Source organism: Acipenser ruthenus, chromosome 52, assembly GCF_902713425.1.
Source record: "Acipenser ruthenus chromosome 52, fAciRut3.2 maternal haplotype, whole genome shotgun sequence".
NCBI lineage: Eukaryota > Metazoa > Chordata > Actinopteri > Acipenseriformes > Acipenseridae > Acipenser > Acipenser ruthenus.
In genome coordinates, this window is record NC_081240.1 from 7,261,873 (window position 1) to 7,286,681 (window position 24,809).

General features: G+C 40.0%; 2 protein-coding genes across 6 annotated transcripts in view; one reads left to right on the forward strand and one right to left on the reverse strand.

The window, feature by feature from the left end:
* The window catches only part of LOC117968552 (GTPase IMAP family member 8-like), a 424,412-nt gene that overhangs the window by 161,572 nt on the left and 238,031 nt on the right, over positions 1–24,809 (reverse strand). The gene's annotated exons all lie outside the window — the stretch shown is intronic.
* The window catches only part of LOC131723016 (uncharacterized), a 22,407-nt gene continuing 40 nt past the window's right edge, over positions 2,443–24,809 (forward strand). Inside the window, exons 1-11 of one of the 5 annotated variants that reach the window (XM_059016276.1) lie at positions 2,443–2,565; positions 6,278–6,382; positions 7,188–7,774; positions 10,232–10,327; positions 10,548–10,781; positions 10,936–11,095; positions 11,415–11,480; positions 16,896–16,946; positions 18,930–19,631; positions 21,627–21,677; positions 23,883–24,809. The exon at positions 23,883–24,809 is cut by the window's right edge and continues 40 nt beyond it. In XM_059016276.1, coding sequence (XP_058872259.1) covers positions 7,193–7,774; positions 10,232–10,327; positions 10,548–10,781; positions 10,936–11,095; positions 11,415–11,480; positions 16,896–16,946; positions 18,930–19,631; positions 21,627–21,677; positions 23,883–24,577 — 2,637 coding nt within the window. In that variant the 5' untranslated portion in view covers positions 2,443–2,565; positions 6,278–6,382; positions 7,188–7,192 and the 3' untranslated portion in view covers positions 24,578–24,809. Of the gene's footprint in view, positions 2,566–6,274; positions 6,383–6,989; positions 7,775–10,231; positions 10,328–10,547; positions 10,782–10,935; positions 11,096–11,414; positions 11,481–16,895; positions 16,947–18,929; positions 19,632–21,626; positions 21,678–23,882 lie in introns of all 5 variants that reach the window. The other 4 variants (XM_059016278.1, XM_059016275.1, XM_059016277.1 and 1 more) reach the window with 4 other exon arrangements.

A 24,809-nucleotide genomic window follows, 5' to 3' on the forward strand; every position in this document is an offset into this window, starting at 1 on the left:
TACATGGCAATGCCTAGAAGTTGGAATAATGGCAGGATGCACCATTTCTCCACTGGTTTTTACCATGGCAATGGAAGTAATCATTAGGGCATCAACATGGGTAGTAGGAGGAGAGCGCTTGGCTTCTGGAATGCGACTACCACCAATTCGAGCATACATGGATGACATGACAACCATGACTTCAACAATAGCCTGCACTAATCGGTTATTGAGCAAATTAACCAATAACATTGAATGGGCACGAATGCAATTCAAGCCCACTAAATCAAGGAGCATCTCTATAATTAAAGGTAAAGTAGTAGATAAAACGTTCTTCCAACATTCCTCCACCCAGGAGAGCAACCGCCAAGAAAAGGTGTTAAAACCAAACCTCTCTCTGGACAACTGGAAGCTGTTGGTCAACGGCTTATTTTTACTCCGACGGCTTAGTGCCTGCTCACTAGTGGGTACTAAACACTTTAGATTGTAAATCTTCTAATACGTACATTTCATTGAAAATGCCTCACAGATTGTCAAAAATTGAGAAAACCCCAAACTCAAGGGGGCGCTGCAAGAGAACCAAAATTTACAGACCCTTATCAGACATATTTGGAATCTGACATCCAGATAAAAGAGAGGTTCTTTGCTGAGCTTTCTAGACCGTCCAGAACCCTCTCAGCAACCATACATAGATAGCGTTTTGAAGCCTAACAAAGTACTCTGTATCTTTTTTGGGATAACATTTGTATTACAGTATTGATCTTTCTGATATCTGGCACACGTATTCAGAGCATCACTCTGATGTCAGAACACTTTGAATGGTATTTCTATGCCAAGGGGTTGCTGAATTAGGGTAAAGAAGGTAGAAAACGAGTAGTATTTCGGAAGTGTTTTTTTTTCCAGGTTCTATGGGAGGGTCCTACAGCCAAACCACTGAAGCTACAGGTCAGAGATTCGGTATGCACAATCTACTGTACACAAGGGTAGTCTGTACCAACTTCCAGCCTGTTAGACCTAAAGATGATAAATTAATAGCCCTTCAAAAATGTTAAAAAGGTGTGTGGTCATTATTCTCAATGGATTTCGGCATCTGGTCAATAGGGTTAACAAATATGACCCTCTGTCCTGTTTATTACATCACTAATAAATCAAAATATTTTAAGAGTGTAAACTGTTGTCCTGGAAACAATGCACGATAGCAGGACTAACTAATAATAATAATAACAAACCTGGGGGGCTTCAAATGGATGTTTGAAACATGCAAGTCTCTGTTCATACAGGCAGCCCTCTCCCTGCAATCACTGCACAATATTAGACTTGCATTGTTATGTCTACATGGTAACACAGACATACTGGTCTTGCATGGGAATTTCCTTCTTCTTATTGTCGTTTCTGCCAAAAGTTACAAGTGCTGCTACATTTGTAAGCAATCGATGTAAAGTTTCCAGTTGGGTAGCTCTCGCAGGTGAGGTGAGCTTTTAAGGATCTGGCTGGGGGTTTCCTCATTGGGACACTGGGGAGCTCATATTATTTATTTTCTTAGCAGACGCCCTTACCCAGGGCAACTTAGAGTTGTGATTGTATTTTGTAATTTGTGTTTTGTGACTGTATTTTTATTAATATTGTGTTTAAAATACAGGGATAATCACAAAATATACAGTTTTCTATATAAAATACATAAAATATATAATATATATCATCATGATGGGATTATGAGCTTAATGTCATCAACAACATATAATGTTGTGTCAATCATTTATTTCCTCATTAATAACATAGTTTTGTGGGAGGTTGATTAATGCATTTCAGGGGCGTGAGCTGGGGTGAAGGATAAGGCAGAAGAGGCAGAAAGGAGCAGTTAATAGGATAGGAAGTGGTCACTGACTGAGGGCGGCGATGCCGACACATCCCAGGGGCAGAGGACCCAGCAACCAAAAACACATATCAGGGTTATGACTCGGGGAGCCGCCCCTCGAAAGGAGACGAGAGAGAGAGGTACCCAGCATCTGAGACTTCTGTAAGGGGCGCTCGTTAAACCCGATTGGCCGAGACGTCACGCTGCCTGGGACCTGAAATAAGGACAAAGCAAAGAGGTTAGTATAGGCAGAATAGAACAGAGCCTCGAGTGAGGTAAGATAAGCGCAGGAGCTGCGACAGGACAGAGTTTGGCCAGGGGTCCGCTCTGACTCACATGGTGAGAACCCCCTGAAGGTAAGGGAGGCGGATGTCTAGCCCTGAGGTCGGGGAAGTGAAACTCACTTACCCCCCAGAGACGACCGATGCGAAGGCATGTATGAAGGTGGAGGAGAGGAGGAGGAAAACGAAACACTAGACAGAAAAGGTGCAGGTGATCAGGGCTTAAATAGAAAATAGATACTGTTAGAAAGTCTTTGATTTACGGCTAAATGCTGCCCTCTAGTGTTCATGAATGTTATATTGTTCTCTTTATACACGTCATCTTAGTGAGACAGTTTCCTTATGAGTCAGCTTAGATAGTCGTTTTTTCTGTATTGTCATAGACGGCTGAGAGTAAGCAAGCCCTTTCTTACACGAATAATCCATCTATCTGTGCGTCAGTGCCGAAATGTAAGTAATAATCTTAGTTATAAGTATTTTATCATCATTTCTGTTTAAGTTGATATCAGTATTTATACGTAAGATTTAAGTTTAATGATTGTAAACATAGCATAGTAAGCTCATGCATATTCACTCTGCCAATCGCAATGTTTCCTTAGTTTACTTAATTCCTTGTTTATTGGAACAAGCAGGGTTTATAGAAATCGTTGTTTATTGTTTATTACAGACCACAGATACTAGCATTACCCAGATACTAGTATAACACAGATACTAGTACAACACGGATAATATTATCTCCTTGTTGGTGATTATAAACACGGATTGTTTACTTGATGCACGTTCTGAATAAACCCACACGTTCTGGAAGTACCTGTCTCCCCGTGTCTACTCATCTGACCGTGAGCCTATCCTTAGGCATCTGTTCAACTTCACCAAAAGAACTAGTCTAGCCTGAAGAGGTCCCTGTCCTCTGTTACAGATACTAATTAACAGGAAATTAGAAAATTAGAAGATTAGAAGATTAGAAGCCCCCAGCTCCAAGCCCCGTGAACCACGCAGGCTAACATTTAAACACAATGACGTTAATTCAGCACTCTCCATACTGAAAGACGCTGTGATGCATTTCCTAATGCAGCCCGGTATTTCAGTAAGTCAAAACAATAACTACAAACGGGGGTAGCATACTTGAGACTAGTTTACAAAATGTTTTCACAGCTGTGCAACGGCGTGTGTGCGGCTGATAGAAGATTTTTGGGTGCGTTCACGGGGATCATTCAGAGCAGATTATGACCTATTTAGCCAATGGGTGCGTTCACAGAGCTCATTCTTAAAAGATCATTGGTTAAACCGGTCAGAGTCTGCACAGAATCTGCGTTTAATGATCCCCGTGAACGCACCCTTTGTGTAACGGAAAAGCCCTTCCTGCTGGGGAAACAGGAAGTGTCCCAGAATCCCATTGTTTTGTAGTTGTTTTCATGAGTTACCAAACTAGCTGCTACACACAATACATTAATAAATAAATGATTGAAACACAATAAAGACGTTTGTAAGTTACTGCCATTGGTGTGTGTGTGTGTGTGCGCGCGCATAATGCTGAATAAACCGAAATGCCCGGTGAATTAAACAGCTATCGGGGATGTTGTTTATTTGAATAGGCCTGCTTAAAGTAAGCATTTTACTGCAGACTCGATGGATAAAGTTTGCTGCTTTATCGAAGAATTCTGTATAACCGAGGCATATCATCAACCGCTTTAATAAAATATACAACTAAATAACGAAATAAATAACCCAGCTGCGTACGCGACAGCGAAAATGGGATCAAGACACTGTACATAAACGTTTAAAGTACGAGAAACAATTACGCAATTACTTACAATGTGCGCCATCAAAAATAAAAATAAAGTTTCTAAAGAAGATGATTTCAGCAAGCTAAAACACCACACGAACACTTGTCATGTGACACTTTCTATATTGTCTTGCTAGCTTACAATGGGCTGCTGGTCCGCGGCGGTGCGGCACTGAGCGCTGGTTTAACATGTTACAGGTGTTACACACTGAGCGCTGGTTTAACATGTTACAGGTGTTACACACTGAGTGTTGGTTTAACATGTTACAGGTGTTATACACTGAGCGCTGGTTTAACATGTTACAGGTGTTATACACTGAGCGCTCGTTTAACATGTTACAGGTGTTATACACTGAGCGCTGGTTTAACATGTTACAGGTGTTATACACTGAGCGCTGGTTTAACATGTTACAGGTGTTATACACTGAGCGCTGGTTTAACATGTTACAGGTGTTACACACTGAGTGTTGGTTTAACATGTTACAGGTGTTATACACTGAGCGCTGGTTTAACATGTTACAGGTGTTATACACTGAGCGCTGGTTTAACATGTTACAGGTGTTATACACTGAGCGCTGGTTTAACATGTTACAGGTGTTACACACCAGCGCCAGTAGGCACTGAGCGCTTTTCACCTCCAGCGACAGTGTGTCACTGACGCTGGCATGCGTATCGGGTGCTTTTATATACAATTCTTATGTGATTATCTGTTGAATATGCATTTCAAATGTGATTTGCATGCCTTATCTCAAACACATACACATTTAAAATACGTTTTAATACAATTCTGACACAATGCATTGCACTCTAATACAATAAATCTGTGTAAATTTCCAGTAGCGTTTGTACAGATTACATTCATGTGCAGATAATTAAGTCCGTGAAGGTAATTACTTGGATGATGTCACCTGCTACACATGAGCCGAAAGGACATTCCCTGCGGTCTGAGGGGAATGGTGTACAATTTGATTGAAGTGGCAGACTTTAAAACAAATCCATACTTAAAGTGCACAGTAATAATGAAACTTACATTTCTGGGAAACGGCAGACTTTAAAACAAATCGAAACTTAAAGTGCACAGTAATAATGAAACTTAAGGAAGATGCATTTCTAGATAATGGTTTAAATCAAATTAGACTTGCAGGGCCTGCGTTGCACATGTAAAGTTACCCATCATTTACCAGCTCTCTTCATCTGAAACTTGAGTTTATTTTTGCCACACAGAAAATCTCATGCATAATATAGTTGCATATCTGTGGAGCGCCCTTGCCCTACTGTTGCTCCTATTAAAGATCCTGTTAGAACAGAAAAATATAAGACATTTTGGTAACAAGAATTAGCTTCCTTTGTCTCAGTTATTCCTGCCTTTCACCGCTGGAGGTCTGGGTTCCAATCAAGAGGGCTAGGTGGCACAGACAGACAGACAGACAGACAGACAGAGAGACAGACAGACAGACAGACAGACAGACAGGGACAGACACACAGAGAGAGAGAGAGAGAGAGAGAGAGAGAGAGAGAGAGAGAGAGAGAGAGAGTCATAGTCATACTGTACTGGAGTTGAAATATGGAAGAAGGTATCCGAGTCATTGTATAAAATAGCCATCCAATAGAAAGGCATGTACAGTACATGCGCATAGACACACAAGCACAATAAAGAGATACACATACAGAGACACGGGTGAGTGACACATTACCAAACACACGCACAGTTTACAGTAAAACAATGAATCCTATCATTTGCATTTATAGTTACAAAGAGTATGGTTGTCAGTTTTAGGTATCTATATATAAAACAAACATTTAGCAACAACGTGTTACTACTAATTAGGCTACAATGTTCATAATAAAATAAAATATTAAATAAATCAGGCTTTATTTACATAGCTGAAATTATTGAAGCTTCTGACAGAAAATAAATAAATAAATTAATTAATTAATAAATTAATAAACATGCGCTGTTAAAGTGCAGGTGATGGCATTCCTGTAGCTATGGTAACGGAGATGCTGGAGTGCACCATTGCACGTATTAACTGTACTCGTAAAAGACAGCATATCTGTAATGCAGGCAATGCAAGCGCGAATCTCATATTTAATAATTAACCGAACTGTAAATGTGTTCTCATCTGGGTTAATAATTGTGTTTAAATGATTGTAATGATAAAGGCTCTGTAAAGTCATGCAGTCATCTGTCACATTTGGTCTTTGATAAATGTTCTTACTCCAGTGTATTGCTTTACTGTAATTGGTCAACCTTTCAGCACAGTTCCAGTGTCAGTATTTATGACGAAACCTTGGCCACTCCCAGGCTACAGTATATATATATATATATATATATATATATATATATATATATATATATATATAACTCTACAGTAGCTCTGCAGAATAACAGAACAGCCACACCTTCCAAGAGGGAGACTCGCATCAGAACTCCACTTTCAGAACAAAGAAGGACGCGTAAAGCGCAGTCGAGTGGTTCAAGTGAGTAACTATTGAATCGTTTATTTCAAATGTATTTGCTTATTTTATAAAATGCTACTACAATGTCTGTTCAGAAACACAAAACCCAGACATCAGAAAATAGTAGTCTAAATGACAAGTTTACTTCTTTTTACAGAATGGAAATTAAAATCAGTGATCGGGATTGTGGATTCGGAACCAATGATTTTTTTTTTTCTTTACTGTACTGGTGGGTCACGATGTGGAATTTTGCTTATTAATTTACTTATTCATATTGTTCGTTATCATAACCATGAATTTCATATGTACAGTAACACATTTTACAAAAGTACATTTATTGTATTTTAATATACATTTGTATTTCTGTATAAATACAGTATTATTATTAGAAAACGATTCGGTACAGTCAGCCAATCAGCTTCCAGTTCTAGCGAGCTCTAATACACAGTAGATGCCGCTGGAACGTCTCAGCACCAACTGTGAATCTAATTCAAAATCAACCCATGCAAGTGCTGGCCTTTTGTTTTTGACGATGTATTTTGGAGGCATTTTAGAGTGGTATTTAATGACAGATCGTATTAGTAGTTCAGACACAGACTGTTCAGTAATTGCTCCGTTTATTTCTCAGGCAATGTATACCCCAGTGAAGTTAGGTTGATATTGAATATTGGCTATTCGGGTGGATACTCAACAGTTTCTGCTCCCCCTGCTTGTCTAAACCTGGCCTCAGTCCCAAACCCCGCCTCTTAGAGCTTTACACAATTCCAAGAAATCAGCGCAGTGAAGTTTCTGTTGTGAACTTGTCAGTCTCTCTGTCTCACTGCAGCAAGAATGGCTTCAAACTTGTGGTCAGAGGAGCACTTGAACTGTCCAGTGTGTAAGGAGCCATTGAAGGATCCAGTCACTATTCCATGTGGACACAGTTACTGTATGGGGTGTATTAAGAACTGCTGGGATCAGACTGATCATACAGGTGTCTACAGCTGCCCCCAGTGCAGAAAGACCTTTACCCCAAGGCCTGATCTGTGCAGAAACACCATGCTTGCTGAAGTTGTGGAGAAATTAAAGAAGACAGGACTCAATCCTCCTCCTGCTCAAAGTTATGCTGGACCTGGAGATGTGTCGTGTGATGTCTGCACTGGGAGAAAGTTCAAAGCTGTTAAATCCTGTTTGACGTGCCTGGCCTCTTACTGTGAAACACACGTCAAGCCACACAGTGAGGTTACTCCATTAACGAGGCACAAGCTGATCAATGCCATTGGAAATCTGGAGCAGAAGCTCTGTCCTGAACACCAGAAGTTTTTGGAGGTCTTCTGCAGAACCGATCAGACGTGTATTTGCTTGTTGTGTACAGACGAGGATCACAAGAGCCATGATACAGTCTCAGGTGATGCAGAAAGGATTGTGAAACAGGTAAGGGTTTGAACCATTTCCTTGTAGCTATCCTAGAAGATAAGAATTCCCAGGGATATTTAACATGTCTGTTTACTAGGTTATACAGTTTCACATCAGATCAGATTTTGATTGTATATTAAGAGCTATTTAAAGAGCCCTAGTTTTTTAATTGCTCTAACTAAACTATGATGTACTACAATGTATTTCAGGGTGTAACAGGGGTGTTGTTACAGGTGTGGCTATCGCTGATTGACAGGAGAGACACAGGAGGTTTTCTTTGATACAAAAAACACAAAACATTCAAAACAAAACACTGCGCGAAAACAACTAGAAAATAAAAGTTAACTAAACAAGAAAGGAGGTCCCGCTCCAGGAACAGTCTCCCTGACACCTCCTCTCTAGACTTGGATGGGATTAAAATCCCCTAAACTTGTTCCCTATTCCTTCCAGTGCTAGCAATCCTGGTTAACTCACACAGTGATCTGAGATACATTTTTCCTCTTGTGTTTTTCTCACCCTGGTTAACACACGCAGTCGTGAGGATCCTACAGCAACACTCTCCTTCCCAGACAGTCTGTATCCCTGCTTGTAGAACCAGGAAACAGGCTTTTCAGATCCTTTTTAAAGGCATGTGGCCAGGGATAAGAGATAATCAATTAATCAATTAACACCTGGCCACATTCCACATCTGGATTTGAATATGCCCTGCCATTCTAGCACAAACTTGATCATCAAAAACATTATTTACAATCAAACCAAAACACACTGTTTACATGTGCAGGACCTCAGCCCTGCCTCACAGGGTAAGAAGGATTTGTTCAGCTGTTTTGTAGTGCATTGGAATTTGTAGTGTAAAATTAGCATGATTTATATTCCTAGTGTTTTCTATATGTATCTTGTGACTTAATAAAATCATAGATCAGTTTCATTGTTTAAGATATTATAGTTTTATTGGTAAAACTGTTTAAAAATGACATTCCTAGCAAAGTCAAGCAGCTAATTTAAAAACAAAAGACCAAGATTATTATGATATTCAATATACAATATTAATATGATATACAGTATACAAGATTAATATGATATACAATATACAAAATTAATATGATATACAATATACAAGATTGTGCCCTTGCCCTTGCCAGGCAGTTCTTGCCAGTCTGCCCACAGTGAGAGGTGTGTTTTTGGGAGGCTTGCTTGTACACTTAAAACATTTGATCTTTCAATTTATAACCATCATCTAGCTGAGAATAATTGTTTTTATTGGTAAAGTGTTCATCTTTTTAATTATGAAAGCTCAAAGTCAGTAGAGGGCATAACTCAAATTCAAGATGGCTGCCAGGCAGAATTTGAATTTGAACAGTAGCTGAATTTGGTGTGTTAAAACACATTTTTACATGATTAAAACAGATATGTTTAAGTTAGTTAAAAACAGAATTTAAAAACCTATTTGGGATTTTCATTCGCTCACCCTACTATTCCCCTCTTTCCTTTGCTCTCTTCCACAGTGAAGTCCTTCTGGTCACGGGCTCATTCTTCTGGGGATTTTGTGTGTTTAGGCATTTTTTACATTTGTTCACAATTTGCAATTCTGTTTTAAATTCCAAGAGTGTGTGAATCCTCCCTATTGAACTGTAATATAGCTTTAAATCCCACGAGCAAGAACAACCCTCCGTTTCTAATTGTAATCTCGTTTTAAATCTCACAAGCGTGTGCAATCCTCCAATAGAAATGCAGGAATGTGCTGCCACTCAGTTTAAAGTATTCAGAATTAATCAATGATAGATACAAGTCAGGAAGGAGGTTCATTGCCTGACTGCTATGAGAAATGTTGTTTTTTTGTTATTCTTTTTTGGTTTTAGGTTATTTTATTTTATTTTTTCACATGGAAAGGGGTGAAGTCAACGTGAATTGAGTAACCATGTCTAGTGTTTTTCCGGTGTTTATTGGGTATACACTGATTTCATTGTTTTGTATCAGGGGTGTTTTATCTGTGTTTATCGATTAAAACAGAAATCAGAAGCCCTAAATATACATTAAAGAGAAAGCTGCTTCAGTTTCCTAGGTGCTTAACAAAACAAACATGTAACACATGCTAGATCAGCCATCATTCACTGTTACTAGTATGAAAAAGTGCCATCTAGTGGACAGCTACTGTGGATCAAGCGTCCTTTTGTATTGCTGGCAGCTGTGCATTAGATGGTGTTGTATCTTACTACTATACACACATGTTGTCTGATCTAGCCTGTGCTACAGATGTCTTTGGCTTGCAACTAGAACTGAAGTCAAAATATATTTGACTCAGAATTATTGCACACATTGTAAAGAGGTAAGGGGACAAGAAAACATAAAATATATTTGAACTAAAATGATTCTGTCAGTTTCAATAGCATACTTAAACAGGCCTGTGTTGAGTGTGACAGGATATCACTCAATGCCCCATCAGAAATGTCACTTTGTCACTGTGTTTCTACACAGAAGCAGCTGGGAGAGACACAGACAGAAATACAACAGAGAATCCAGGAGAGACTGAAAGAAATTGAGGGGCTGAAACAGGCTGTGGAGTCACTGAAAGTGGGTATTGACAAGAGGGGGTTATTATTATTATTATTATTATTATTATTATTATTATTATTATTATTATTATTATTATTATTATTATTATTATTATTATTAATTATTATTATTATAAACAGATGGACTGGAAAACATCTGCAGAAGTTTGCTGTCTATGTCTGATGTGTTTTTCATATAAATTCTAACTGTGTCTCCTCTACTGTGTACTTTCACTCAGAGATCTGCATGCATAGAAATAAAGGAAAGTGAGAAGATCTTTAATGAGGTGATCCGATCCATTGAGAAGATCCACACTGAGGTTATTGAGCTGATTGGAGCTAACGAGAAAGCTGCAGTGAATCAGGCTGAAGGACGCATGAAGAAACTGGAGCAGGAGATTGCTGAGCTAAAGAGGAGAAACACTGAGGTGAAACAGCTTTCAGAGACAGAGGATCACATCCATTTTCTACAGGTAACATCACTGCTTGTTAGAAAATCTCAAGTCCATAACTGGGACGGTTTCAGACAGACCTCTCCAATTGAATGAATTCTTGCTTTTCCCCAGGAATGTTTTGGACTCCATTCTGTTTCACTGAAAACTCCTTTTCTCCACTTTCCTGTTGTAGAATTTCCAGTCTCTCTGTGCCCCTCCTGAAGCTGGAGGCTTACCCAGTGTTACTGTCAATACAGGCATCTCTTTTGGGGCTGTGAGGAAAGCTGTATCTGAACTTAAAGACCATATTGAGGACTTCTGCAAGGGGGAATTAGTCAAAATAACCAAAACAGGTTGGTGTGAAATAGATTCATTTGGTAGAGATTTCTCAAATAGATCATGGCTTGAGGAGGGACAGGACTTGCAAGACATTAATAAAGCCCTCTTGCAGATTGTTGGCTATATGAATATTACAGATGTTTTATTTCAAATGATTTCCTCAGGTTGAAACACCCTACCTCATTTACAGTGACATCCCGAGTGTAGAGAGCAGGAAGGAAGAGAGTTTCTAAAGACATTACATGAAAAAACAAGACAATAGCATTCAAACAGAGACAGAGGGATTCACACATTAGAAAACAAATTCTATGTTTCTCTCTTTTTTCTGCCCAGTGAATAAAGTTGCAGTTTACAGTCTGCAGGCTCCAGAACCAAGGAACAGTGCTGCATTTTTAAAATGTAAGTCTGTTTTCACTGAAACATTTGATTGAAAGATGTGTCACTCCATTGAGAGAAGAGCTAACACTACAGAACAGGGAGGGGTGGAGCTTGAGGGCAGCAATTATTATTATTTATTAGTAATTGTGAAGCCATTAATCTACACTCCTCTCCAACAAGTATTGGCTCAGATGAATACATGCAGAATGACTGGGGTGGGGCATTTGTTGCCTGTTTTTCCATTCAGACCTTTCTCTCCCTAAATATCTTGGTATCCCTGAATAGATAATCATCCCATCTTTTAATACATGTACAATGCATGTGAAACAAGTTGTGGGGTAAAATGAACAGCTATCCCTCCCAGTCATCCTGTGCTGGTAGTAAATGTATATTGCAGTATCACTGCTCTTGTGGGATGGATTGCTCATTAAAATATTAGACAGATATTTGAAGAGTGGACGATATTCTCTTGAAGATATTTAGTAAGCAAGGGGTCTGAGTGGGGAAAATGGCAACACATACCCTGTAGGAACATTAAGTGAAATGTAATTGTATGCAGAGTTGCATTTGAGTAGTTCCAATTGAAGAAGTTTGATAAGATCGATGAATTATAATGAACAAAACAATCAAACAGCAAGAGAATTTAATAGCAGCAGTTTATTGAAGACAGAAAAATAAAAAGAGAGAACTTATCTAAAGTCAGAAATAAATCTCAAGTAAGAATTATAGATCAAATCTATTGATTATCAATCTTAAACATCACAGTCTAAATATACAGACGTGCTCAAATTTGTTGGTACCCTTACAGCTCATTGAAATAATGCTTCAATCCTCCTGAAAAGTGATGAAATTAAAAGCTATTTTATCATGTATACTTGCATGCCTTTGGTATGTCATAGAATAAAGCAAAGAAGCTGTGAAAAGAGATGAATTATTGCTTATTTTACAAAGATATTCTAAAATGGCCTGGACACATTTGTTGGTACCCCTTAGAAAAGATAATAAATAATTGGATTATAGTGATATTTCAAACTAATTCGTTTCTTTAATTAGTATCACACATGTCTCCAATCTTGTAATCAGTCATTCAGCCTATTTAAATGGAGAAAAGTAGTCACTGTGCTGTTTGGTATCATTGTGTGCACCACACTGAACATGGACCAGAGAAAGCAAAGGAGAGAGTTGTCTGAGGAGATCAGAAATAAAATAATAGACAAGCATGGTAAAAGTAACGGCTACAAGACCATCTCCAAGCAGCTTGATGTTCCTGTGACAACAGTTGCAAATATTATTAAGAAGTTTAAGGTCCATGGAACTGTAGCCAACCTCCCTGGGCATGGCCGCAAGAGGAAAATCGACCCCAGATTGAACAGAAGGATAGTGCGAATGGTAGAAAAAGAATCAAGGATAACTGCCAAAGAGATACAAGCTGAACTCCAAGGTGAAGGTACGTCATTTTCTGATCGCACCATCCGTCACTTTTTGAGCGAAAGTGGGCTCCATGGAAGAAGACCCAGGAGGACTCCACTTTTGACAGAAAAACATAAAAAAGCCAGACTGGAAAGCCACAATCCTTCTGGGAGAATGTCCTTTGGACAGATGAGTCAAAACTGGAGCTTTTTGGCAAGTCACATCAGCTCTATGTTCACAGACGAAAAAATGAAGCTTTCAAAGAAAAGAACACCATACCTACAGTGAAACATGGAGGAGGCTCGGTTATGTTTTGGGGCTGCTTTGCTGCGCCTGGCACAGGGTGCCTTGAATCTGTGCAGGGCACAATGAAATCTCAAGACTATCAAGGCATTCTGGAGCGAAACGTACTGCCCAGTGTCAGAAAGCTCTGTCTCAGTCACAGGTCATGGGTCCTCCAACAGGATAATGACCCAAAATACACAGCTAAAAGCACCCAAGAATGGATAAGAACAAAACATTGGACTATTCTGAAGTGGCCTTCTATGAGTCCTGATCTGAATCCTATCGAACATCTATGGAAAGAGCTGAAACTTGCAGTCTGGAGAAGGCACCCATCAAACCTGAGACAGCTGGAGCAGTTTGCTCAGGAAGAGTGGGCCAAACTACCTGTTAACAGGTGCAGAAGTCTCATTAAGAGCTACAGAAAACGTTTGATTGCAGTGATTGCCTCTAAAGGTTGTGCAACAAAATATTAGGTTAGCGGTCCCATCATTTTTGTCCATGCCATTTTCATTTGTATTATTATTTACAATATTATGTTGAATAAAAAATCAAAAGCAAAGTCTGATTTCTATTAAATATGGAATAAACAATGGTGGATGCCAATTACTTTTGTCAGTTTCAAGTTATTTCAGAGAAAATTGTGCATTCTTCGTTTTTTGTGGAGGGGTAGCAACAAATTTGAGCACGTCTGTACGTGTCTATAAAATAGCAGGGAGCATAGAGGAGGGATCATAGAGGAGGGAGCATAGAGCTGGAAGGAGGGAGCATGGAGGAGGAATCAGAGGAGAGGGAGCAGGGAGGAGGGAGCAGAGGAGAGGGAGGAAGGAGCACACAGGAGGGAGGAGGGAATAGGGAGGATGGAGCATAAAGGAGGGAGCATGGAAGAGGGAGAATGGAGGGAGCAGGGAGGAGGGAGCAAGGAGGAGAGAGCATGGAGAAGATAGCAGGGAAAATGGAGGAGGGAGGATGCAGCAGGGAGCATGCAGGAGAGATGAGGGAGCAGGTGAATTGTGTTAATTGTGACAGGGGTTAAAGGTGCGTTCCTTAATTTTCCATTTTAAACGTTATTCAAATGCGTTTGTCTCTAGACTGATGTGAACTGGGTTAACGCTAATCAAAGTTTACCATTGTTTATATTTATGTAATGTAAACTAGATAACTCTGCGATTCAAAAGAAGCTTCTTTTTTTTACAAGGGATTGTGGCAAAGTGGCTGCTGATTAGAAACAGATGCAGAGGTGATGCAGTGCAGAAATAATCACACAAAGGAAACTGTAATCCGTTTTGGAAAAGGGGTTCTTTTTATTTGTGAACTCCCGGTCTGGCGACCAAACAATATTCCTCCGGCAATACACACCAATGTGTAGAGCACAGAAGGAAACGATAAGAAGTGGTTTGCAGACCAAATAATAATACACGTTATCCGCCCCACAATAATACATACACAGTCACTAGACCTGGGTGCGTGCAGTAGTGCTCGTGGTAGGCGATAACGATCAAACAGTGACTGTGGTGTTGTTGTTCCGGGTAGTGCTGGCCCAAGGTGACAGCTCCGGAGACGTGTTAGCCGTCTAGTGATTTACAAAAACAAAAGACAATTACTAACAGCGACAAAACAAACAAAACACTCACACTCACTCAACTCTTTTTCACAGATTATTAGGGATTTTTCCGCTCCTTCCAGTTTCTTATCTCTTTGAACCAAGCAAAGGAAAAGATTTACAATTCTTTGTCCCCTTCATGCTATCATGCATGAGCCCTTGGTAAACGAGTGCAGCTGTCTTCACTGTCTGCAGCTGCTACATCGTTTCCCTTCCGGGTCAATACGTTCCTGCAACAGAGTCTCGTCTTCTTCCAGACTGACCGACTTACCGACCCGGAGAAAGAACTGTCAGGCCAGCCCGTCCATAGACTTCCTCTCGCTGCTTAGCGCCCTCACAGGTCGGGAGGGTGATTTACAACCAAAACTCATTGTATTTCTGTCACATATCCCACTGCTCAGAGTGGAGCCGAAGGAACACTCGGCTGAATCTATCTTTCCCATTACTCCTCCCTCCTGAGAAAAATAATCTGCATTTTGATGGTCTTTCCCCCGCACGGTGTACCATGTGGTACATGAAGGGCTGCAACGCCAGATACCACCGAGTTATCCGGGCATTGCTGTCCTTCATTGTACTTAAACACTTGAGTGGGGCGTGGTCAGTGACGAGATAAAATGAGTGTCCCAGCAGGTAGTATCATAAAGAGTGAGTAGCCCATTTAATGGCCAGACACTCCTTTTCGACGACGGAGTAGTTGCATTCCCGAGGTAGCATCTTTTTGCTGAGCTACAGTATTGGGTGTTCTACTCCATTGCATTGTTCCGGAGTGGTCCCTCTGGATCCCGCCACTGCAACCTAGCAAACAGTCCTCGGAGCCGGAGAGTGAAAGCCTCCATAGCCTCATCACTATTTTATCTGCACCTAAAGAATTGAGCTCTCAACTTAGCTACAACAACCCTATCTCCATATAACTTCTGTAAGACCTCCCATTCTTGAGCACTCGTGGCCCCAGCTGTAGGTGCCAATACCGCCCTCCTTGCATCCCCTTCTAAAGCACGAATGATAAAATCTACCTTCTGTCCCTCATCTAGCAACATTCAGTACGTTTACATGACAAAACTGAATCAGAAAACTGATTTTCTTAAAACGTCACTTTTCTGTGTTTACATGATTAACGATAGAAAATCTAATTAGCATTCAACTGTATACATGGACTGAAGTTTTTGGAAAACACAGTATATTTTCGCATGCAAAGTACTGTAGTAGCCTAAGTACGATTTGAAGACCGTACATTTCTGCGATAGAACAGAGACCAATCCAATATAGTGCTTTATCAAAGTGTCAGGTCTTAAATTCAAAGATTACTATCCTATACCTCTATTCAGATTCCCCACAATGTGCAATCAGCCTTTCCAACAGCACATCATGTTCTATATTACCAGTTTCTTTTGCAGACTTTTAAATTATTACGTCATTTTAAAGCTGGAAAACATTTGCTGTTTCAGTACGGGCTATTAACAAATACATACAACTTTAACAAATGTATTACTTTATCCCTAACTAGACAAATGGATGCATGCAGACTGACTACAGATTATTATTATTTTCTCTGTTTTCTAAAACCACGTGCAGGAATGAAGGTCAAAGTTTGCACATGTGCAGTACGCTATCGGAATAAGTTTTCCGAAAAGTGTGTTTACATGACATACATCTTGTTAGTTTTCAGCATTTAATCTAGATGCTGTTTTCCGAAAACTGACTTTCGGTATGTTCAGATACATTTTCCGAAAACTGTGTTTACATAACTTTTCATATCGGAATTAAGAATTCTTATGCTCATGTAAATGCACGGATTGTCTGTAGCTGTGCCTGCCAGTCTCCAAATGTTACTTCACCACCTATCCCCTTTAACTTCGGGATCCATCGAGCTCCCATAAACATGGCCATCACCATGGTTACCGCTTCTGGACGTGCTACCACCTGTTGACCCTGCCCTGGTGTGGATTTAACACCTAGATCCTGCCGACTACGCCAAAAAAAGCAATGTCACCACTTAGAGACAGACTACGCCACCTGGTGGAGAAACTATGGGCTCCAGGTCCCGTTAAAGTATGGAGGGAAAGATACTTCTGACAGGTACTGTACAGAGTATCTTACAGTGCTTAACATTTACCATTAACTTCTACTGTTTCTCTTTTCAGATTCTTTATCTAGATCCACACCTCAAGCATCAAACATGAGAGTCAACACAGGTAAGTAATTTAAATAATTTATTCTTTAATTTAAATAGAGGGAATCAGATTAAAACTGGGATGAAAATTGTATGTCGAAAGAACACAAATAAAGAAAAAAAATCAGATAAAAGTAACTTCATAAAATAAATTGACCAAAATAAAAAAAAACACAAAAACATATTCCAATCATTGCTTGTGTGCACAAAGGAAATAAATAATAATATTAATAATAATAATAATAATAATAATAATAATAATAATAATAATAATAATAATAATAAATTCAGATCTTATGCGTTGCTGTCCTCAAAAGAAAAGGAATAACCAAAAATACTGCAAGCAGCCCACATTGCACTGTAGGCTGCTTCAGGAATGGTCTCTAAACAGAAGAGCAGCGCTGATTCTCTGTGATCTGTCTATCAGCTTCCCCATAGTGTCTGCCTGGTCACGAGCGCTTTCAAAATGAGACAAAGAAAAAAACAAACAGCAAATCTACTGCAAATATCTCAGTCCACAAGAATTTATAAAATAGTAAACAGTCCAAAAGCATTAAAATGGTGGAAGTTGTAAAAATGTAGAAAAAAAGAAGGGACCGGCGAGAGACGAGTCTTTCAAATCTGAGCGCTCACTCTTCCTATTACTGAGCAGGTTTTCTGATTCAGATTTTCCTCAGCTTTAAACACGTCATCCACATTAAAAAGTTTCCCCTCTCAGTTTTTACCCCGTTCCTTTACTTTACTTTCTTTGTTTCTTACTGCATTACGTTCCCCATCCTTCCTATTTTCTTAAACTACCTTTGTATAACCAATTCATCTTTCATTCGGTCCCAGTGTGTAGTTAACAAGCCATCAACATTAGTGAATTTTACACAGGGATCCTTACTAAAGATGTAATCAACCAACTGGTGCTAAATAGAAATCATCAATAAAGAAAAACATGTGGAAAAAGTTTCAATAATTAAGTGAGTTGTGAAAAAAAGTTTACAATCAGATGGTAAGAAAAAGCAAAGAGAAAACAGATTACATGTAGTGATAAGAAAAAAGACTGGTGACACACGTACGTACCTCTCGACTGCCATGTGGTTTACAGTTCAGCCCTTGCATTCAATTCACTGGGTTGATGCCAATTCATTACACAATTCAATGTGTTTATATTCCCCGTTAATTTGGAGTGGCAGTCAGGCTGGCTTGCTGGGAGACACTCATAGTAAACACAAACACAACTGTTTACTGCATTTTAATACACACTGTTGTCTGCAATTACTGTACTGAATACTTCTTGATGGACAACTTTATAGTCTGAACCTAGTGTTTCTTTTTTTTTCTTTTTTTTTCTTCCAGTCCCTTCATTGTTCAGGTCCATCGCTGCCACGCTCAACCCTGGTGTTACAAACTGCTGACTGGCTGCATTCAGTACTGGAGTCTAACCAGATCGAGATTTAAAAAAAAAATACAAATAAAAAAATATCCACAGAAATTGCTGAACATTTTAAATGTGTATAATTCTGTTTAGTTTCTGTCAGTGCTAAAAGTAATACCTCCCTCCTTGCATCCCCTTCTAAAGCACAAATGATCAAATCTACCTTCTGTCCTTCATCTAACATTTGCAATCTCAACATTGTTTATAGCTATGCCTGCCATTCTCCAAATTTTACTTCACTACCTATCCCCTTTAACTTCGGGATCCATGGAGCTCCCATAAACATGGGCATCACCATGGTTACCGTACTAGAGTCCTGTTTTACATTCAGTTTTGGTTCAATAGTGTGTGGTTAACATATATTCTATTTCTATCAACTCCTGCTAAGGGACAAAAAAAAAACATTGGGCCAGATATTCAGAAGAGATGCAAGTTTTGCAAGAGTACTTGCAAGGATTTTTTCTAATTGTTACCAGGACAAATTGTCACTGGAATGAATTGTTGTACACCCATTATTTGGGCATCTAAATATGCCAATCACACAAGTTATATATGTAATCTGAAACCTCTTTATTTATTTAGAAGCACATGAAAAGAGAGCCCCAGGCAGTTCCCCTGATTTGAGGATGGTCCTGGTTGGGAAGATTGGAGTTGGGAAAAGTGCCTCAGGAAACACCATCCTGGGCAAAAAGATGTTTACATCACAAGCCAGTGACTCCTCAGTTACAAATGTATGTGAGAAGGGAGAAGGAGAGGTTTCCGGGAGACGTGTTGTTGTGGTCGACACTCCAGCCTTTGGCACAGACCTCTCTCTGGATGAAGTCACTGAAGAAAAATGCATTGCTCTGTCTGCCCCGGGACCCCACGCTATTCTCCTGGTGATTGAGATGGGCCGATTCACAGGTGAAGACAAGAGAACAGTGGAGACAATCCTGAGGAGATACGGAGAGGAAGCTGAGAGATACACGATGGTCCTTTTCACCAACTGGGACAAACTAGGAGAGAAGAAAATTAAGGAGTTCATTCAGGGAGCCAGCAAGGAGCTCCGGGAGCTTGTTGAGAAGTGTGGGGGCCATTATCACGCCTTCAACAACAAGGAAGAGAGTGATTGCACCCAGGTTTCTGAGCTACTGGAAAAAATAGACAGGATGGTGGAAGGTAACAGGGGAAGCCACTACACCAGTGAGATGATCAGACAGGTGAAAAAAATGAGGAAGAGCAAAGAGCTCATTTGTGAAGAAATGGACGTTGAAGAGCAAGCCAATGATAAGCCAAGCAAGTCTGGTAAGCTGTGTACTCTCTACCCACACCACCCTCCTAGTTAGTGGGAAAGGGTTCCTGTGCTCTCTTTCATCCAAAGGCATGTTAATAATACTGACAGCCACAAAAAAAAAACTGTCAGGACATCTCTGTTAAACCAGTGAGGGAAATAACAAAAGCACAACATTAAAATTAGGCGACTGCAAAAATGAAATGCAAGTTAAAAGTAGGACTGGGATGAACAATTAATGTAATTTATCAGCTCTGTTTGAAATAAAATTAAGGGGACCAGAATTAGGCGCAGGCAAGATAGGAAGGTAAAAACAAAGATTGTTTTACTTTTTGCATTTACTTTTTCCAAAATACTGGTTTTATTTATTTTAGCAATATGCACCCCTATTAATATAAATAATACTGACATCAGCATAAGACACGTACGCACCTCTCGACTACCGTGTGGTTTCAGTTTGAGTCCAGCCCAAACAAAGTGCAATGCAAACTGTGCAGATGGCTCTTGACATATGGAGGCACAACGAATCTCCAAGCTAAGGAGGGCTGTTTAAATAAAAGCCTTTGTGTCTGTCCCTATCCAAGGCTAAAGATAGGAGCTACTTGCAGTACAGGGCTGTCAGTCATATCTCTTATGCTGGATCCTGGTGAATGGCCCCGCCCACTCGGGTTGCACAGCGTTCCGTAAATGGGGTGTAGGATGAAATCTTGGGACTCAGAAGTTGCTGCAATTTATTTTCCTTCCCTGCAAATAAGCAATTCAGAAGGTTATTTAACGGGGTTTTTGCCTGCTTTTACAGGACAGACGAGCACTACATTTAGCTCTTGTTAGCAGGCACGCGGGTCTGCGTATCGGTGCCTGTGAACGCTGGAAGGACTTTGCTTTTGCTTGCTTCCCGAGGGGTGTTCTCTTAGCTTTTTAATATATGTAGAGGCTGCATAATCTTTTGGTATAGTTCTGTGGGGTGAGTGGTTGGGCTGGAGAGGCTGGGTTCTTTCCCCCCCAGCGCAGTCATGCTCTGGGGGACGGGCCATGTCTCGGCTTTCATTTTCATAATTGTTTTAATATTTGGGGGGTAGGAGGCAGACACTACTGTGGCATGTGTTAATCATTTATTATTTTCCATTCATGGTTTTGCAGCCTCGTCTTATTGGGTGGAGGTGGCCCATAGCCACTTCCTCTCTGCGGCACTGGGATGCATGGAACTGTTCATGCTTTTCCAGCCGGCCTCACACAGGTAGCCATCAAGCACCCATGGACGAGGCCTCATTGCCAAATTTATCTTTCACAGACCCTGAGTGCCCATCACAGCCATCGGGCCCGAAGAGCCCATCACAGTTCATTAAATCTTCTGTAATTGCAATAATTCATTCATTGCGGATTCTCCGAGCTGAAAAGAATTGGCTGCAGCACAGATGAAGAGACAGTGGGAAACAAAATCAGGAAGCAGAAAAATTGTGAAGAGATGAAAGTTCAGGAGGGAGTCCATGCAAAGCCTCATAATTCTGCTAAGCTGTGTAATCTCTGGGCCCTATTTAGCAAATATGTGCACAGCCACTGTTGCTTGTGCAAAAATGACAGCATTAGCGAACCGCTGCAATAGCGCACGAAAACGTGATTTAGAAGTCGGGTCTCATGACAGTCTGTTTGCCCACACGTGCGCCTGATTCTGATGCGCTAACTCTATGCAGATTATTTTTTGTGATTGCCTTAGGGGTTTGCAAACGTTGCTAAATAGGTTCCATCTATCTCCCTCCCTCCTAGTTACTGGGAAAAAGGTTCCTGTGTTCTTTCATCCAAAGGCAGGCCTTTATATCTGTAATGTTTAATTATACTGACATCAGGATAAGACACGTGTCACCACTTAGAAGACTATGCCACCTGGTGGAGAAACTACGGGCACCAGGCCCCGTTAAAGTATGGAGGGAAAGATATACTCTGTACAGTACCTGTCAGAAGTCTTACAGTGCTTAACATTTACCATTAACTTCTACTGTTTCTCTTTTCAGATTCTTTATCTAGATCCACACCTCTGGCATCGAACATGAGAGACAACACAGGTAAGTAATTTAAAACTGGGATAAAAATTGTGTGTCGAAAGAACACACAAATAAAGAAAAATCAGATAAAAGTAACTTCATAAAATAAATTGTCCAAAAAAAAACCAAAAAAAAACCACAAAAACATATTCCAATCACTGCTTGTGTGCACCAAGTCCTTCAGAATTTGCTGAAATATTTTTTTTAAAAAATCAGATCTTATGCGTTGCTGTCCTCAAAAGAAAAGGAATATCCATAAATACTGCAAGCAGCCCACATTGCACTGTAGGCTGCTTCAGGAATTGTCTCTAAACAGGAAAGCAGCGCTGGTTCTCTGTGATCTATCAGCTTCCCCAGCGTGTCTGCCTTGATCTCAGTCCACAAGAATTTATAAAAATATTAAAAACAGTCCAAAAACATTTAAACGGCAAAAGATGCAAAAATGTAGAAGAAAAGAAGGGAAGTTATCCAATCTGGTAAGAGACCAGCCTTTCAAATCCGAGCGCTCACTTATCCTATTACTGAGCAGGTTTTCTGATTCAGATTTTCTTCATCTTTAAACACGTCATTCACATTAAAAAGTTTCCCCTCTCAGTTTTTACCCCGTTCCTTTACTTTACTTTCTTTGTTTCTTACTGCATTACGTTCCCCATCCTTCCTATTTTCTTAAACTACCTTTTTATAACCAAACCTATTCCTCATTTTTCATTCAGTCCCGGTGTGTAGTTAACAAAGCAGACAACGTCAGTGAATTTTACACGGGGATCCTTACTAAAGACGAGATCAACCAATTAGTGCTAAATAGAAATCATCAATTAAGAAACACACGTGGGGAAAAAGGTTCATAATTAAGTGAGTTGTGAAAAAAGTTTACAATCAGATAGTGACAAAAAGCAAAGAGAATGAAAAGTACATGAATTGATAAGAAAAAAGACTTTGACAGTGATTTGTGACAGTACCTCTCGACTGCCATGTAGTTTGCGATTCAGCACTTGCATTCAGTTCAGTGGGTTGATGCCAATTCATTACTGTGGCAAAGTGGTGAGTGGATACAGCTGAGTGCAGTGCAGAGCAGATTAATCACACAGACAATTGCTTTCAGGTGCAAGGGTGTTTTATTAATAAATGACAATGTCCAGAGCCCGAAGGTAAACATCATTAAATAATTATGTTGGAGTGATACAGAGGCGTGTATCGCTCGTATTTTTAATCCCAGGGTTTGACCCGCAACCAAAAGTCCAGGTTTTTACACACACCAACACTAAACACAAAACGCAAGACAGTGAAGTGATATTACGTGCTAGTGGTGTAATACAGTTCTCTGTGGAATCCTGGGGTGAAAGTGATGTCCGGGTTAATGCTGGCTTTCGGTACAGCTCCGGAGCATACTACTGGTAGTCTATTAACAAACACAAGAAAAAAACACGGTTTTACAATACGGCAACACAGACTCTTTGTAGGCTAAAACACTAATCATTTACCAAGGAACAGATCACTTACACCACGCCCCCTATTTATACCCTCGCTCATGACCCCTAGGTTAACGAACGCATCCGCTCCTCCAATCCTCAGATACCACGTCGTCTCCCGTCCTGGTCATTGAGCTTGGGTGCCGTAGCTCCGCCCCCTTCCTAAATGACCGACTTCCACCTAACCTATGGAATAAATTGTCGTGCCATTTAATTAAATGCCCTCACAGGGAGATCTAACACCAAGAATCATTCGATCTCTGTCACAGGCATATATTGACCAGTTGATTTATTAGTCGGCAATATACAGACAATGTTTAAGTTTTAAGACTGCGATGAGGCAAAAAGAAAGTTCAGACCAGTGCGTTGTTGGAACATTTCTACATGGTTAGAATGCATAGACAGCCAATCACTGAATGGGATTAATGTGTTTGGAAAAGAGTCATTTCAAAAATCGAATTTGCAAACCACTATGTAAAAAAACATGTAGTTAGCAGTTTTATTTTATTTATTTTGTTTAATATATTTTTTCTTTACAGAAATAATTCCTACTGTTTTTAAAAGTCTATTACTTTTGAATACCCAGGCAGTGTGGTTATTTGACAGCAGTGCTCTCCTATAGGTGAAGTCAGTGATGAGAGTATCTATACTTTCAGTTCTTCTAACTGAGTCCTGTGAGGAATGCATTCGTTTTATGAAAGCAGGGTTATTCCTGGCAGTGTTTCTGTCACAATATGTTTGTTCTTGTTCATTGCAGAGTTGAGGATTGTGCTGCTTGGGAAGACTGGAGTTGGGAAGAGTGCAGCAGGAAACACCATCCTGGGAAGAAGGGAGTTTGATTCAAAACTCAGCGCCACTTCCATAACTAATAAGTGTAAGAAGGGCACGGCAGAAGTTTCTGGGAGACACATAGCTGTGATTGACACTCCCGGTCTGTTTGACACAGAGCTCACTGCTGATCAGATTAAACAGGAGATTGAGAAATGTATCTCTCTGTCTGCCCCGGGACCCCACGCTTTGCTGTTGGTTCTACAGGTGGGCCAATACACACAGAGAGAGAGGGAAGCAGTGAAGATTATTTTGGGTGAGCGTGCTGCCAGATACATGATGGTCCTTTTCACCCATGAAGACAGTCTGGAAGATGGCATGACAATTGAGAAATACATTGAGGGAGTCAAAGGGGATCTCCAGCAGCTTATTGATGAATGTGGGGGCAGGTATCATGTCTTTAACAATAAAGACAAGAGCAATACAGCTCAAGCTATTGAACTGGTCAAGGAAATAGAGGCGATGGTGGAACGTAATTGTGGGAGGTTTTACACCATGGAGATGTACAATAAGGCAGCTGCATCCACCAGTCAAAATGTAGAAATGGAGAAGGGAAAAGTGAGGAATGAAAGGCCACCGCATAAGACTGTGCAGAGCTCCAGAGATGGGTGTAATTTGATGTAATCTGTTTAACATATCTGACGTGTTTATTGAATGTCCTCTGCATAATTATTTTCTTTACCAATATGTGCTTGATTTTGTTTTCTTTTTATTTGAAACAGCCAATGATTAATAACCAATGCTTAACATTGTATTTAGCTCTATAAATCAGTATGAATTCCCTTTCAGTACACCTTATATTGCCTTGCATAAAAAAGCTAAATACAAAATGAATTCTGTGTTAGTAAATTCTGAA